Source organism: Polypterus senegalus, chromosome 3 (assembly GCF_016835505.1).
Source record: "Polypterus senegalus isolate Bchr_013 chromosome 3, ASM1683550v1, whole genome shotgun sequence".
NCBI classification, from domain to species: domain Eukaryota; kingdom Metazoa; phylum Chordata; class Cladistia; order Polypteriformes; family Polypteridae; genus Polypterus; species Polypterus senegalus.
This window is the reverse complement of record NC_053156.1, coordinates 182,959,032-182,977,655: the sequence shown is the minus strand read 5'-3', so window position 1 is coordinate 182,977,655 and position 18,624 is coordinate 182,959,032. Positions and strand designations below refer to the sequence as shown.

At 41.5% G+C, this 18,624-nt stretch overlaps 1 protein-coding gene across 1 annotated transcript in view; it reads right to left on the bottom strand.

The window, feature by feature from the left end:
* The window catches only part of galnt2 (UDP-N-acetyl-alpha-D-galactosamine:polypeptide N-acetylgalactosaminyltransferase 2), a 296,051-nt gene that overhangs the window by 136,798 nt on the left and 140,629 nt on the right, over window positions 1-18,624 (bottom strand). The window contains exon 9 of the mRNA XM_039748294.1: window positions 5,792-5,879. Within this exon, the coding sequence (XP_039604228.1) occupies window positions 5,792-5,879 (88 nt within the window). The remainder of the gene's footprint in view (window positions 1-5,791; window positions 5,880-18,624) is intronic.

Here is an 18,624-nt window from a genome sequence, read left to right as displayed (position 1 = left end):
CATTCTATTTTACTGCACAGGCTAGAAAACGATGTTGGGCTTACAGGCCCCGTGCTCGCTTGGTTCAGTTCTTATTTATCAAATCGATTTCAGTATGTACAGAAATGTGCAGACAGTACTCCATCATTATACACAGAAGTTCAATATGGTGTCCCGCAGGGCTCAGTACTGGGACCTTTACTGTTTTCACTTTACATGCTTCCACTGGGATCTCTAATTAGGAAACATAATGTTAATTTTCACTCGTATGCAGATGACACCCAGTTATACCTTTCATTTAAATCAAATGAAGTTTCTCCGATGTTGTCTTTAATTAGTTGTGTTAGTGAATTAAAGGAATGGATGAATGAGAACTACTTGTCTTTAAATACAGATAAAACAGAGATGTTAATTGTTGGAGGGAATGACGCTGATCACAGCAATATTTTGTCGTCATTTAACTCAGTTGGAATCCCAATTAATTTTACTGAATCAGCCCGCAATCTAGGAGTTATCTTTGACTCTAGCATGTCATTTAAAGCGCATATTACAAAGTCGTCCAAAACATGTTTTTTCCATCTTAAAAATGTTAGGAAATTAAGGCGCTTTCTAAATAAACAGGATTGTAAGAAATTAATTCATGCATTTATCTCTAGTAGGATTGACTACTGCAATGCGGTGTTCACTGGCTGTTCAAACTGTTCTCTATACAGCCTCCAGTTAATCCAAAATGCGCTGCAAGAATTATTACAAGAACAAGAAAATATGAACACATAACCCCAGTTCTTAAATCTTTACACTGGCTCCCAGTTAAGTTCAGGGCAGATTTCAAAATCCTCCTTTTAACATATAAAGCATTAAATGGCCAAGGTCCGCTTACTTGTCTGAACTTATCATGACTTACAAACCTGAGCACATTAAGATCTCAAGATGCCGGTCTGCTTAGGATTCCAAGGATTAATAAAATAACAGTGGGAGGTCGAGCTTTTAGTTACAGGGCCCCTAAACTGTGGAATGGTCTTCCTGCTTCCATAAGAGATGCCCCTTCAGTCTCAGCCTTTAAATCCCGGCTGAAGACTCACTACTTCAGTTTAGCATATCCTGACTAGAGCTGCTGATTAACTGTACATACTGCATCTTTGTTGTTAGTCATTAGCACTATAACATAAGTAACATGATAATTATATTTGAATACTAACCCTCACCTATTCTGTTTCTTTTCGGTACCCAAATGTGGCAATTGGTGCCACGCCCACCTGCCAAGTTGTTTGCCTGCCTATGGTAAAGTCATCCCTGATGGAGGATCACAGGAATCATGAGAAAGAGGGTCCTTTCATGAACAACGTTTCAGCCGTGGCATGGCCAAATGGGGAGGCAGCTAGATGGATGAGGTCTCCAGGACTCTAAAAATATCCAAACCTAATTATGTCATATCATCTACTGTTAAACTGTACTTCTAAAATTTTTATTATTATGCTGTCTTAAGGAATTGTTCTGTTCTGTATATTGTATTGTATTGACCCCATACTTTTGACACCCACTGCACGCCCAACCTACCTGGAAAGGGGTCTCTCTTTGAACTGCCTTTCCGAGGTTTCTTCCATTTTCCTACAAGGTTTTTATTGGGAGTTTTTCCTTGTCTTCTCAGAGAGTCAAGGCTGGGGGGCTGTCAAAAGGCAGGGCCTGTTAAAGCCCATTGCGGCACTTCCTGTGTGATTTTGGGCTATACAAAAATAAACTGTATTGTATTGTATTGTTATGACTATGGCACGTCTCTGTGGGAGTACCGCCAAGGAGATCTGGTACTCGTTTCTACCACCCATTCTAAATTACTGACACATTGACAAGGCCCATACGAAGTTAAGGAGAAAAAGGGGCTTGTCGATTATTTGGTGAAACAAACCAAATCGCCGGCCGAGCGAACAAGTATGTCACGTTAACTTGCTGAGACCTTGGTAGGATAGGGAACCAGACCACCCATCCAGACAGCCCCATTCAATCTTTGCCAATAAAATAGACCTCAACTTCAGCCCTAATTTGACCACCTAACAGTGACGGGGGCTGGAAGCAGCTATCCTGTCTGTCCTGAAAGCGGTGAGCGAGAAACCCAAACATTCCTCCCCGATTGTGCATGACATTGTGACTGAGCCCGGGGTGATCATCCAAGAACGCCCATATCAACTTTCTGATGCAAAAAGAGCAGAAGTGTATTTGGCGATCAAGAACATGGTAGAACTAGGTGTGATAGAGGAGAGTTATAGTCCCTGGTCCAGGCCTATTGTCTTGGTTGTATAAGCTCATGAGAGTTGGAGGTTTTGCAATGACTTCTGGTGGCTTAACCAAGCCTCCCAATTCTACACCTATCTAATGCCACGAGTAGACGAGTTACTTGTGAGGCTAAGACAGCCGAAGTTCATGACCATTCTTCACATGATGAAAGGGTACTGGCAGGTTCCTTTAACAGACTCCGCAAAGGTTAAGACTGCGTTCAGCACCCCTTGTGGTAACTGACAGTATTATGTCCATCCATTTGGGTTACATGGGGCACCCGCGACCTTCCAGCATCTGGTGGATAAAGTAAACTCCTATAGTGCTGCATACCTTGATGACGTAGTCATCTATTCCAGCACATGGAAGGAACACCTACATTGGGTTCGAACAGTACTATAGACACTGGTGGAAGTTGGTCTTCGGATTAACCCTAAGAAATGTTTTTTTGGGCAAAAAGAAGCCAAATATTTAGGCTAACCTATTGGGCCGGGGTACGGTACATCCACAGTTTTCCAAAATAGATGCCATATTGAACTGGGCCCATCCAAGGATGAAGAGGCAAGTCCAAGCCTTTCTTGGCTTAGTGGGTTACTACCACCAGTTTGTACCTCGGTTTTCCAAGAGGGAGGCGCCCTTGACTTATCTGACAAAGAAGAGGGCCCCGAACAACATGGTATGGGATGCCAACGCAGAAACTGCATTTGGTGACTTAAAGAAGGCCCTTACGTCTGCATCAATCTTAAAGGCTCCTAACTTTTCTTTGCCTTTCATCCTCCAGACAGACGCTTCAGACACAGGTCTTAGTGCCTTGTTGAGCCAAAGCATTGACTGTATCAACCATCCCGTCATGTTCCTGAGCCAGAAACTGTTGCAACGGGAAACCAGGTATGTGGCAGTGGAATAGGAGGTCTAGGAGATTAAATGGCCGATCACTCAGCTGAGGCACTACCTCTTGGGCCGTGAGTTCAGCTTGGTTATGGATCATGCTTCTTTACAGTGGATGGCCCTACAGAAGGAGTTAAATTCACGGGTCACAAGGTGGCTTTTAGAACTACAGCAGTAGAAGTTCAGGAACGCCTGACCCTATGGGGGAGGGAGGGGGGAGAGTGAGTGCCATGTCACACACGTGTGCATGAGAGGAACCTAAAGGGCTCAAAAGAAGGTAATTCCCAGTAAGACCAGTGGATGGCAGAGTGCACTTATCTTTTCTCGTTTCCTCGGAGACCAAATGAAGGAAATTCTGCTTGGCTCCCATGACATCACTTCTGGTTCTACCCCAGAAAATGTCAGTTCTCACCTCTACTGACTGACATTATTTCCCCCCTCCAACTTTAAATTACCTTGCCCGTACTATTGCTTCAGTTCTGTTTTCGACTCTTGTCTGTAAAGACCATTACCTCAAAAGTTTTGCATTTGAGGCAACTTTCAAGTATACAGTAGACCCCCGCAAGGATGCAGTTCAGAGTTCGCGGCCTCAGTCGTTCGCGGATTTTTCCTTAGAACCTAACAAATAATTGTTAGCAGAAAGCACAAATATCCTCCGCAATTTTTTAATGGCTTTTTTTGTGGCAATACTGTACTGTAGAGAGAACAGGAAGCAACCGCTGAGGGATACTCTGTTTGGGATGATGAAAGTAGACAATCCCGAGAGCGTTATTCATTTCTCCTTGCTGCTGATTGACTGCTGCCCTGTGACGTGTCTCCAGCCGAGTGTCCTCATGTTTTCCATTTTTTTCTATTAATTAACATTAATTTTGTTATTCTTAAACACACAAGATGCCGCCAAAACGCCCTGCACCTTCTAAGGCTTCTGGCAGTGAGCCTAAGCACCAGAAGAAGATTAAAACACTCCAGGAGAAGGTTGAACTACTGGATTTGCTCCGGGAACTAAAAAGTTATGCAGCAGTAGCGTGCCATTATGGTATTAATGAAAGCACCGTATGCTACATAAAGAAGAACGAGGCAGCGATCAGGAGTACCATATCTGTAAGTTTCTGTGAGAGTGCTAAAATGGTAACAACCGTAAGGAATAAAAATATCGTCAGGATGGAATCTGCCTTGGCATTGTGGATCACCTACTGCAGATAGTAGAACATCCCCTTGGACAGTTTCATCATCCGTGAGAAAGCATGGAAATTGTACCAGCACTTCACTACAGGAGACAATGTAGAAGGTACAGAAGAACCACAACCAGGACCGTCAGCAGCACAGGAAGATTTTCAAGGCAGTAAGGGATGGTTTGATCATTTTCAGAAACAAATATTAAAAGCATCTCTCTACACGGAGAGGCAGCGTCTGCTGACAAAGAAGCCACGGAGAAGTACCCCGAGACATTTATGCACATCATAGAGGAGAAGAGATACAAGTCCGAATAAGTTTTTAACATGGATGAAACTGGCTTGTTCTAGAAGAAGACGCCATCCAGAACTTACATCATGAAGGAAGCTCCAAGGTTTAAGGCACAGGAGGACAGAATGACATTTATTATGTGTGGCAATGCTGCTGGTTACATGATGAAACCTGGTCTCATCTACAAATCAGCGAAACCTAGGGCCCTCAAAAACACAAATAAAAACCTGTTGCCTGTCTAATACATGTACAACCCTAAAGCCTGGATTACCAAAATCCTTGCTTCAAACTGGTTTCACCAGTGCTTCATCCCTCAAGCCAAGGAGTACCTCCATGACTTAGGCAAAGACTTCAAGGTGTTGCTTATTATGGATGGCAGCCACCCTTTGGATTTGTATTATGAGGGAGTTCAGACCGAGTTACTCCCTGCCAACACCACCTCCCTCATCCAACCTATGGATCAAGGCATGAGGAAACCCTCAACGCCTGCTGGAAGAAGCTGTGGCCAGAGTGTGTCAATGACAACAAGGGCTTATCACCGGAAAACATTCAGCACGACGCTGTCGACAAGGCTGTGAGACTGGCAAAGATACTGGGTGGCGAAGGTTTTGACGACATCACTCAAGATGAGGTGAACAACCTTATTGATGCCCACTCTGAACCCTTGATGGATGGGGATTTGTTGGAGTTAACAAAGTCTGCCAGTGAAGAGGAGGAAGAGACAGATCCAGTGGAAGAGGAGGAGGAGCAGGGCCTGATATTGGAATGTCTGTCCCAGATTATCGAAGGAGTTACAAGTGATGATTGAAGCATGGGATCCCTATATGGTTCGGGCTCTCAAAGTTAATAATGGCATCGATGCTGCCATTCAGACATATAAAACGCTCCTCGCCACCATGAAGAAACAATGACAGCAGCTTCCCAACACAATGTTCCTGAAACCTATGAAGAAAACCCAGCACGAAACCCCACCAGTGGATAAAGTATATAATTTAAACAACACCTGACTAAACTGACCTTGGTGTTGTTTCAAAAAGAAAACTTTGACATATCCAAGAACTGTGAAGCTAAATAAGGCATTAAGATGCATTCTACATTCTGACACATTGCACAATTAACAAAATGTATTCGCTCTCTTTCATACAATATTTATATATTTTCCCAGAACATTTCATTTACATTGGTTACTCACTTTATTGGAGCTGTAGGATTTCCTTGTCGTGCTCTTCTTTGTTCTGGAGTCATATAGTCCCACTTAAACACAAGATTCCAGTCAAATCCTAGACAAATACACTTTCAGTTAGACTGAGATAATTAGAAGGAAAAAGTTGGATAGAAAACTCCTTATCTATCTATCTATCTATCTATATGAAGTTACCTGTCAGAAAAGTGGTAATTTGGTTTATAACACTTAATTGACCAAAGTATGTGACTGGAGTTTAACAAATGTTGCATTTTAATTATCCTTAAGTATTCCCTCCTAATTGTATTTTTTTAATTTGTCAAACACATTTATTAACAGCAACTTAAAAATTCTCAAATCAAATGTATGTTTTTATTATATAATAGTAGTAATAATAGCTGCTCACTATTCATAACAGTAAATCCAGGGAGGACCTGGGATAAAACCCACAACCTCTTGATTGTGAGACAGCAGTTCTTACCTCTGCATCAGCCAAAAGGACATGTCTACTTTCTGTTGATTGATATTTGGGCTTTGGTTGTTACACATTGACAATAATATTTAAATTTAATAATTTATTTTTCTTTGATTATATTCTTGAATAAAAGCTTACTTGTTTTGTTATACCTTTTGTGAAAGTGTTTATTTAATATTTGGACTTCAGTTATATATCTGTTTTAGTTACAGTGTATCCGGAAAGTATTCATAGCGCATCACTTTTTCCACATTTTGTTATGTTACAGCCTTATTCCAAAATGGATTAAGCAAATTTTTTCCTCAGAATTCTGAACACACAACACACCATAATGACAAAATGAAAAAAGTTTAATTGAGATTTTTGCAAATTTATTAAAAATAAAATAATTGAGAAAGCACATGTACATAAGTATTCACAGCCTTTGCCATGAAGCTCAAAATTGAGCTCAGGTGCATCCTGTTTCCCCTGATGATCCTTGAGATGTTTCTGCAGCTTAATTGGAGTCCACCTGTGGTAAATTCAGTTGACTGGACATGATTTGGAAAGGCACACACCTGTCTATATAAGGTCCCACAGTTGACAGTTCATGTCAGAGCACAGACCAATCATGAAGTCAAAGGAATTGTCTGCAGACCTCAGAGACAGGATTGTCTTGAGGCACAAATCTGGGAAAGGTTACAGAAAAATTTCTGCTGCTTGGAAGGTCCTGATGATCACAGTGGCCTCCATCATCCGTAAGTGGAAGAAGTTTGAAACCACCAGGACTCTTCCTAGAGCTGGCCGGCCATCTAAACCGAGCGATCAGGGGAGAAGGGCCTTAGTCAAGGAGGTGACCAAGAACCTGATGGTCACTCTGTCAGAGCTCCAGAGGTCCTCTGTGGAGAGAGGAGAACCTTCCAGAAGAACAACCATCTCTGCAGCAATCCACCAATCAGGCCTGTATGGTAGAGTGGCCAGACAGAAGCCACTCCTTAGTAAAAGGCACATGGCAGCCCATCTGGAGTTTGCCAAAAGGCACCTGAAGGACTCTCAGACCATGAGAAACAAAATTTTCTGGTCTGACGTCACAAAGATTGAACTCTTTGGTGTGAATGCGAGGCGTTGCGTTTGGAGGAAACCAGGCACCGCTCATCACCAGGCCAATACCATCCCTATAGTGAAGCATCATGGTGGCAGCATCATGCTGTGGGGATGTTTTTCAGTGGCAGGAATTGGGAGACTAGTCAGGATAAAGGGAAAGATGACTGCAGCAATGTACAGAGACATCCTGGATGAAAACCTGCTCTAGAGCGCTCTTGACCTCAGACTAGGGCGACGGTTCATCTTTCAGCAGGACAACGACCCTAAGCACACAGCCAAGATATCAAAGGAGTGGCTTCAGGACAACTCTGTGAATGTCCTTAATTGGCCCAGCCAGAGCCCAGACTTGAATCCGATTGAACATCTCTGGAGAGATCTTAAAATGGCTGTGCACTGACGCTTCCCATCCAACCTGATGGAGCTTGAGAGGTGCTGCAAAGAGGAATGGATGAGATTCGCCAAGGATAGGTGTGCCAAGCTTGTGGCATCATATTTAAAAAGACTTGAGGCTGTAATTGCTACCAAAGGTGCATAGACAAAGTATTGAGTAAAGGCTGTGAATACTTATGTACATGTGATTTCTCAGGTTTTTTTTATTTTTAATAAATTTGTAAAAACCTCAAGTAAACTTTTTTCACTTTGTCATTATGGGGTGTTGTATGTAGAATTCTGAGGAAAAAATGAATTTAATCCATTTACGAATAAGGCTGTAACATAACAAAATGTGGAAAAAGTGAGGTGCTGTGAATACTTTCCGGATGCACTGTATGCGTTCAACATTTCTTGCCTTGCATTTCCTGTCCTCCTACATTTACACAGATCATTGTAGAAACAAAACATACATTAAATGTATTTATACCAAATAACAATATACACTGCTGACAAAAATTAAAGGAACACTTTAAAGAAACACATTAGATACATCAGATCTCAATATGAAGTTGGATATCTATACAAATAACGACAGGGCAATGTCTTAGGAACAAAAGGATGCCAAGTCTTTTAATGGAAATAAAAGTTTTCTGCCTACAGAGGGCTCAATTGTGTATACACCCTAAAATCAGCGTGAAATGAAGATGTTGCAGGCTAGTCCATTTTTTCAAAAACTTAATTTCTGCTACTCAAAATGCTTTTCAGTATCTTGTGTGGCCCCCACGAGCTTGTATGAATGCTTGACAACGTCGGGGCATGCTCCTAATGAGACGACGGATGGTGTCTTGTGGCATTTCCTCCCAGATCTGTATGAGGGCATCCCTGAGCTGTTGTACAGTCTGAGGAGCAACCTGGCGGCCTAATGGACCGAAACATAATGTCCCACAGATGTTCTATTGGGTTCAAGTCAGGGGATCGTGAAGGCCATTCAATTGTTTCAATTCCTTCATCCCCCAGGTACTGCCTGCATACTCTTGCCACATGAGGCCGGGCACTGTCGTGCATTAGGAGGAAACCAGGACCTACTGCACCAGCGTAGGGTTTGACAATGGGTGCAAGGATTTCATCCTGATACCTAATGGCAGTCAAGTTACCTTTGTCTAGCCTGTAGAGGTCTGTGAGTCGCTCCATGGATATGATTCCAAGATCATCACTGACCCACCACCAAACCAGTCATGCTAAACGATGTTACAGGCAGCATAATATTCTCCACGGCTTCTCCTGACCCTTTCACGTCTTTCACATATACTCAGGGTGAACCTGCTCTCATCTGTGAAAAGCACAGGACGCCAGTGGTGGACCTGCCAATTCTGGTATTCTATGGCAAATGCGAATTGAGCTCCCCGGTGCTGGGCAGTGAGCACAGGGCGCAGTAGACATTTGGGCCCTCAGGCAACCCTCATGAAGTCCCTTTCTGATTGTTTGGTCAGAGACATTCACACCAGTGGCCTACTGGAGGTCATTTTGTAGGGCTCTGGCAGTGCTCATCCTGTTCCTCCTTGCCCAAAGGAGCAGATACTGGTCCTGCTGATGGGTTATGGACCTTCTGTGGCCCTCTCCAGCTCTCCTAGAGTAACTGCTTGTCTCCTAGAATCTCCTCCATGCCCTTGAGACTGTGCAGGGAGACACAGCAAACCTTCTGGCAATGACACGTATTGATGTGCCATCCTGGAGAAGTTGGACTACCTGTGCAACCTCTGTAGGGTCCAGGTATCACCTTGTGCTACCAGTAGTGACACTGACTGTAGCCAAATGCAAAACTAGTGAAGAAACAGTCAGAAAAGATGAGGAGGGAAAAATGTCAGTGGCCTCCACCTGTTAAACCATTCCTGTTTTGGGGGTCGTTTCATTGTTGCCCCTCTAGTGCATCTGTTGTTAATTTCATTAACACCACAGCAGCTGAAACTGATTAACAACCCCCTCTGCTACTTAACTGACCAGATTAATATCCCATAAGTTTCATTGACTTTATGCTATACTCTGATTAAAAAGTGTTCCTTTAATTTTTGTGAGCAGTATATTATTTACCCTATACAATTCCAGACACCTAACTCCCAGTTAAAGAGAATTCAGCTCTAAGAAATTTGTGTATGACTTGACTTCAGCTGCATCGGTGGAGCATAGGATAGCAGGGTGCGTGCTGCTTGTGCTCACTGACACATTTGCAAAACAAAGACGCTGATGAGGAGGTGTGAGGGAATGTAAGGTGGTCCAGCATTACAAATTTTTTCATAGGCTTCTGGGATTAGAGTATTAAATAAGAGTTTCTTCACAGACTTAAATAACATTTGAATACTAATGTTTGTTCTGACAGTTCTTGTACTCACTGAATATCTGTCCAAGAAATGCTATAAACAAATGATTGTGATTTGACCCACTGCTTCACAAGTGGTTATTGGTGATTTGAGCTAAGAAGACATAGAGAAAAATAAACAAACAACCGGAGGTGTTGTGCTCTGCTACTGTGATTTTTTTCGATAGTTGTGTGTGCAATATATTTCTTTTTTAGCCAGAATAAAAACATACATACACCCCTAACCACCCAACCCAAAAAAAAACCCAAAAAACTACTCACTGAACCATGAGAGCAGGAATTCGATTTAGTGGTTTTGAAAATGGAATTACACTCCTGCCACAGGAGATGCACAAACCAGCGTTTTTCTTCGTGCCAGTCCCAAGACCGAATAAATGGGGAGGGTTATGTTAGGAAAGGCATCCGGTGTAAAATTTTGCCAGATCAACATGTGGAAAACAATACAGCACATCTAGGCAACAGGGTGATGGTGGAAATTGGACTAGTATTGGCTGAAGAAGGAGAAGAAGAGGGGGGAGACATGTCCGGAGGAAAGAGGAGATGATGAAGGTAAAGAGTGGTACTGAGGGTAGGAACTTTGATTGTTGGCAGTATGACAGGTAAGGGGAGAGAGATAGCCAATATGATGGAGACAAGGACGATTGATTGATTGATTGATTGATATATTGTGTAGATTGGTTGATATATTGTGCGTGCAAGAGAATAAATGAAAGGGGAGTAAGGCCAGGTGGATTCAAATTGTTCTATAATGGTATGTCTAAGAGCAAATTTTAGAAAGTTAAAGTTTTGAGTTAAATGGTATAGTCCCCCCCCCATAAGTTAGTAAGAGATAGAAGATTCTTGCTATAACTGAGAAACAGTGTGATAATAGGTTCTGTTGTTGTTTAGAACAGGTCCCAGTACATAGGGACTTAAAAGACCCATTTCTACTCAGAGATGGGTTAGGCATACAGTTTTCTGATCGTCGTTTAGAAATGGTTCAGAAATGGTAAGTGATTAATAACGATTTGAAATGCAGCAAAATATAGATAGATACATACCTACATACATACATACATACATACAGGATTGAACCTTTCTTAACAAGAATTTTTCTTTTTTTATGGTATTTTAATTTTATTTTTTGTATGAATTGTTTTACCTTGAATTTTAACTAAAATTTTTAAAAACAAATATATTTTTTCTGTGGAATCATTTCGACACGTCAGTTTTATGTTGAATCCCATTTTTCAAGTCAAATTTTGGAGAAATGCAGCTACATTTTCGTCAGAAAACTGGCCCTCTGAAGGCCTTGAACTTGAACTGGAATCTACCATCTAAGGACAGAGGATGCTTCTGCTCCAGAACTTGTCAACGAAAGAAAAAGAACTAAACTGTTCCGAGGTACTGTGCTCTTATCATCTTCTATCTCTGCATGATTGTAAATGAAAGCAAGGTCGCTGTGCCTGAACTTGAAAAGATTTAAGAGACTGTGATATTATGAAAGACATTGTGGATGATCGGTTGTGCTTTGCCTGAGTCATGGAAACCTCGCTGTAAGGAAGTCGTCTGTTGTCAGAGTGTTCGACTGTGATGTTTGTTCCTGTCAGGAAACGTGCGGTCAGTCATTCGAGCTGCTGTCATGGCAACGTCTAAGCATAGCTCAAGTGAAGTCGGGAGTTATTTGAGTACAGACTCAAACCCAGAGAATGTAATTGGAGATCCTAAAATATCTATCTATCTATCCATCCATCCAAAGGTTACATAAGTCGGAGGAAAAATCAGTTTTCTGTGTTTATGACTGAAATTGAAAGCCTTAAAGATACTAAACAAAATCTTTTAGAAGTAGAGCAAAAGCTTGGAGACGCACAGTCAGATACAGGAGCTGCATAAAAGGGTACCATCAGCACCAAGTAAAGAAGGCACAGTTAAGAAACAGAAAACGACATTCAGGGAAAATTCTAAGAAATGGAATGAATTTATTGACACTACAATGACATGGCTGAAAGATACAAATAGCCTTTTAACACACAAATCTGATGAACAGTTAATTAATTCGAAAAGATGCAATTATAAGAACAGGAGTGCACAAAGTCATAAACACAAAAGGCGTCTCTCCTCAGTTACAGTGCACTATTGCTATTAAATGTAACTCTTTAGCCAAGAAAAGCGCTGCTGCATCATCACCTTCTTCGATAGTCACACTTGAATGGATGGAACTCGATAGTATCCCACAAATGCTACATGAACTTAAAGTGGAAAGGCAGGAACAATCCACAACTAGCGCAAAAACCGACACTCAAAGCTCCAGAAATGATATTATAGATGTATTAGTGCGAAATCAAGCCGAATATCAGAAGAATCAAGCTGAATGTCAGAAAGCAATCACTGAAATGGCTAAACTGTTAGCCAAATCAATAGCTACTGCTCCACCACCTCCCGCGTGGTGAAGTACCACACAGACAGGTCCCTTTATTTTCAGGTGACACACTGATTTATGCAAACTTCATCAGAGCCTTTGATCACGCTGTAGGTGATGTTTTAGCAGACCCACAAATTAAATTAGATTACTTGATTCAATATACAAGAGGACCAGCTCAAGAAATGATTAATTGTTGTGCACAACTGCCATCAGATCACGGTTATAAAAAAAAAAGCCAGAAAGCAGCTTGAAAGTTACTATGGAAACCAAGTGTTTGTAGTAGATGCATACACAAGTAAAGCATTGAAGTGGCTTCAAATAAAACAAAATGATGGAGAAGCCTTGAGAGACTATGCAACCTTTCTTGAAAACTGTATGGACTCCATGACTAAAGCAAGAAATCAAGCAGCATTTAACAGCAATGAAAATATCCGTACTATACTCTCAAAGCTCCCACGTACGTGACAAAATATGTGGGGAAACATAGCTTATGAAATTGAAGAAGAAGACGACAGAGAGATAGACATTCACTACATAACTACCTTTTTACATAAACAGGCTAAGATATTTATGCATCCTATTTATGGTAGCACAGAGAAAAAGGAAAAAAACGACAAGGTTAGGTCTCCTCTTAAGAATGGACAGAGATCAGTATGTATCTACACTACAAGTATATCTGATGAAGCCTGAAAAGGGGACTCAAAAAATCTCTGTCAAAAAGACCGTTAATGATACAAGTGCATTTAAAAAGCCTTGTGTATTCTGCAATGGCCAGCATACTCTTGCTGAATGTAGCAAAATCAAAGAACTGCCACATAAGGAAAGAATTGACTTCTTAAAATCTAAAGGTTTATGTTTTCACTGTCTTAAACAGGGGCACCATGGGAAGAACTGTAAAGAAAGAATGAAATGTCAGACATGTTCTTTTCAGCACCCAGATATCCAGCACATCAAAAAAGACAGTGGAGCAACATCTAACGTAACAGCCAGTGAGACAGTACCTACTGGAAAGGAAACCGTGACTGGAACTTGTGCCTTTACTGGGGCGGGAGAAGAATGCGCATTGCAAGTAGTTCCTGTTAAGATAAAATCCAAGAAGAGCGAGAGGTATGTAGAAACATACGCCTTTATAGACCTTAGCAATACAGTAACAATTTGCACTGAAAGGCTACAGAGACAATTAAGCCTTCAAGGGAGAAGAACACAAGTATTCCTCAAAATTATGAGTAATTATGATGATGATTCAAAGATGCTAGCCAATAGTTCGGTCTTATCATTTTTACAAGTCTGTGTTCTCAATGATGTTGAATATATTGATTTGCCAAAGATCTTTTACACAGGTCTCCATTCCATTGAACAGAGAAAGTATTCCACTACAAGAAGATATCGATAAGTGGGCATATCTTGAAGAGGTACGTCAATCTCATATTGACCTTGAAGTTGATCTTTTAATTGGAATCAACTACCCAGAATTCTTCAAGCAGTCGCGAATCATACCTAACCTGCTTCTTCTGCTTTGCATAGAACAGCTGAAGATGCCAGAGATACATCTCCAGAGGAAGCTGTTAACACCATTCTCAATATCTTCTATGTGGATGACTGTTTAAGGTCGGTGACAACAGAAGAACAAGCAATAAAGCTGGCAAATGACCTGCAAGCTCTATGCCTTAAAGGGGGATTTTATTTGACTAAGTGGGTGAGGAACAACAGAGAAGTTTTATTGTCTATTCCTGAAGAAGACAGAGCTCATGAACAAAAAGACTTAGATTTGAGCCACAGTCTCCTTCCCACAGAGTGTGCCCTACGCGTCCAGTGGTGTATAGAAACGGACAGTTTCAAATTTCAGATTAAGTTACAAAACAAGCCCGCTACAAGGCATGGTATTCTGTCTGTTGTTAGCTTATTCTATGATCCACTTTGTTATCTAGAACCCACCTTACTGCCAGCAATAGCTTATTCTAAGAGACTTATGCAAAGGGAAATTTGGGTGGGATGAAGAAGTAGAAGTCAAACACATTCAGAAATGGAAAAAATGGATGGATGATTTGCAGTTACTTACAGACTATACAGTGGGTACGGAAAATATTCAGACCCCCTTCAATTTTTCACTCTGTTATATTGCAGCCATTTGCTAAAATCATTTAAATTTATTTTTTTCCTCATTAATGTGCACACAGCACCCCATATTGACAGACAAAAAAATGAATTTTTGAAATTATTGCAGATTTATTAAAAAAGAAAAACTGAAATATCACATGGTCCTAAGTATTCAGAGCCTTTGCTGTGACACTCATATATTTAACTCAGGTGCTTTCCATTTCTTTTGATTATCCTTGAGATCACCTTCATTTGAGTCCAGCTGTGTTTGATTATACTGATTGGACTTGATTAGGAAAGCCACACACCTGTCTATACAAGACCTTACAGCTCACAATGCATGTCAGAGCAAATGAGAATCATGAGGTCAAAGGAACTGCCTGGAGCTCAGAGACAGAATTGTGGCAAGGCACAGATCTGGCCAAGGTTACAAAAAAATTTCTGCTGCACTTAAGATTCCCAAGAGCACAGTGGCCTCCATAATCCTTAAATGGAAGACGTTTGGGATGACCAGAACCCTTCCTAGAGCTGGCCGTCTGGCCAAGCTGAGCTACCGGGGGAGAAGAGCCTTGGTGAGAGAGGTAAAGAAGAACCCAAAGATCACTTTGGCTGAGCTCCAGAGATGCAGTCAGGAGATGGGAGAAAGTTGTAGAAAGTCAACCATCACTGCAGCCTTCCACCAGTCAGGGCTTTATGGCAGAGTGGCCTGTCGGAAGCCTCTCCTCAGTGCAAGACACAGGACAGCCCGCATGGAGTTTGCTAAAAGACATCTGAAGGACTCTGAGATGGTGAGAAATAAGATTCTCTGGTCTGATGATACCAAGATAGAACTTTTTGGCCTTAATTCTAAGAGGTATGTGTGGAGACAACCAGGCACTGCTCATCACTTGTCCAATACAGTCCCCCACAGTGAAGCATGGCAGTGGCAGCATCATGCTGTGGTAGTGTTTTTCAGCTGCAGGGAAAGGACGACTGGTTGCAATCGAGGGAAAGATGAATGCGGCCAAGTACAGGGATATCCTGGACAAAAACTTTCTCCAGAGTGCTAAGGACCTCAGACTGGACCGAAGGTTTACCTTCCAACAAGACAATGACCCTAAAGCACACAGCTAAAATAACGAAGGAGTGGCTTTACAACAACTCTGTGACTGTTCTTGAATGGCCCAGCCAGAGCCCTGACTTAAACCTAATTGAGCATCTCTGGAGAGACCTAAAAATGCCTGTCCACCAACGTTTACCATCCAACCTGACAGAATTGGAGAGGATCTGCAAGGAGGAATGGCAGAGGATCCCCAAATCCAGGTGTGAAAAACTTGTTGCATCTTTCCCAAGAAGACTCATGGCTGTATTAGCTCAAAAGGGTGCTTCTACTAAATACTGAGCAAAGGGTCTTAGGACCATGTGATATTTCAGTTTTTCTTTTTTAATAAATCAATTTCAAAAATTCTTTTTTTGTCTGTCAATATGAGGAGCTGTGTGTACATTAATGAGGAAAAAAAATAATTTAAATGATTTTAGCAAATGTCTGCAATATAACAAAGAGCGAGAAATTGCAAGGGGTCTGAATACTTTCCGTACCCACTGTAAAGTGAACAGATGCTTTAAACCTACCGGGTTTGGAACCATAAAGACAGCACAAATGCACCATTTTGCAGATGCCAGTGAAGATGGATATGGCACTGTCACTTACCTTGTCTTAACCAAAGAAGCGGGCAAAAAGCATTGTTCATTCCTGATGTGCAAGTCAAGAGCTGCACCAGTGAAGCAGGTCACGATTCCAAGATTGGAGTTGACAGCAGGCTTGTGGCAGTCAAAATGGACAAAATGCTTAAAGGTGAGCTTCAAATGCCCTTACATAAATCTATATTTTGGACTGACAGTACCATCCATCCATTATCCAACCCGCCGAATCTGAACACAGGGTCACGGGGGTCTGCTGGAGCCAATCCCAGCCAACACAGGGCACAAGGCAGGAACCAATCCTGGGCAGGGTGCCAACCCACCGCAGGACACGCACAAAGCACACACTAGGGCCTATTTAGAATCACCAATCCACCTAACCGGCATGTCTTTGGACTGTGGGAGTAAACTGGAGCGCCCGGAGTAAACCCACGCATGGAGGACCCGGGAAGCGAACCTGGGTCTCCTAACTGCGAGGCAGCAGCGCTACCACTGTGCCGCCACTGACAGTACCACACTGCTAAAATACATTTCAAATGAAAGCAATCGATTTAAGACTTTTGTTGCCAACAGAACCTCTGTGAGCAGAGATCATTCACAACCTTCGCAATGGAGTTATATCACATCTTCCCTTAATCCAGTCGATCAAGCATCTAGAGGGCTAAGCAAAGAAAACTTTCTCAAAAAGCACCACATGGTCACAAGGCCCAAGTTTCTTATTGAAGCCTGAGAGGGAATGGCCAAAAGACCAGATCAACTGAACGATTCACTCTTTCAAGATGATCCAGAAGTTAAAACTTGTGCAGTTAACATGACAAGAATAGAGGAGGCAACCGAGCCCACCAACAAACTAATTACTTACTTTTCAGATTGGCTATGCTTGAAGAAAGCAGTGGCTTGGTTTCTCAAGTTTAAAGACATACTGCTGAACTTATAAAATGAAAGAAAAACATTTCAACAAGAAGTCAGTCAGACTAAAAGTAATCTAAAAGAACAAAAATCACTCATCACAAAACACATGAAAAGGTATAAACGGACCTTAAAACCAAGTCCAATTTCTCTAGATGACACAGTTAAGGCTGAAACAGTGCTTATCTGCCTAAGCCAATATTAATAAATTTCCAGAAGAATTAAAGGCTTTAAAGAAAAAGACTTAAAAAGAACAGTCAAATCTATAAACTTGACCCGATCATACAAGACGGAATACTGAGAGTTGGAGGAAGACTCTGCAAAGCTGCAATGCCAGAAGAAGCTAAAAACATCCTGCAATTCTTCACAAGCATTCAAATGTTGCTTCTCTCATATTGCAGCACATTCATAAACAAATCTGACTTGAGGGAACAACTATGTGCTCGCACAGTTACACCGGAAATACTGGATACCTCAAGCAAATTCAGCTATCAGAAAAATAATTTCAAAGTGCACAACATGTAGAAGATACAATGCGAAGGCTGATAAGCAAAAAATGGCAGATTTGCCAGAAGATCACCTAGCACCCAACCAACCTCTGTTCACTAATGTTGGAGTTGATTACTTTGGCCACTTTCTAATCAAAAGAGGACGAAGTCTGATCAAGAGGTACGGAGTAATCTTCACTTGTTTAACAACCACAGCTGTGCACATAGAGATTGCACATAACTTAGACACTGATTCTTCTATCCAAGCTATACTCCGATTTATGAGTAGAAGAGGTTAAATTAAAATCATGCGCTCAGACAATGGAACAAATTTCATTGGAGTAAACCTACAAGAAGCTACTAAAAACTTGGAAAAGGAAAAAATCGGCAATGCTATGATGCAGAAAGAAATCAAATGGATTTTCAATCCACCAACAGCTTCTCATCAAGGTGGAGTGTGACAAATCAGAAGCATAAGAAAGATCTTAAATTCAACACTAAACCAACAAACACTCGATGATCAAAATCCTCATACAATGATGTGTGCAGTGGAATCAGTACTCCATAACAGACCCCTTACAAAGACATCAGATGACCCAAATGATTTAGAACCACTCACACCCAATCACTTGCTGTTAATGAAGACACAACCTGAAATGCCATCTGAACTCGTTTCAGAAAATGAACCATACCAAAGAAGACGCTGGAAACCAATTAAATACATGGCTGATTTGTTTTGGAAAAGATGAACAAGAGTATTTGCCAATACTTCAAGAATGACAAAAATGGCTTGCACCAAGAAGAGACTTTGAACCATGGGACGTTGTTTTAATTGTAGATAAAGCTATACCCCGTAATTCATGCGTAATGGGTCGAGTCATCAAGACTATGCCAGATGCCAAAGGTGCAGTCAGAAGAACTTGTGTGCAGACCAAAACAGCACACTGGACAGACCTGTGAATA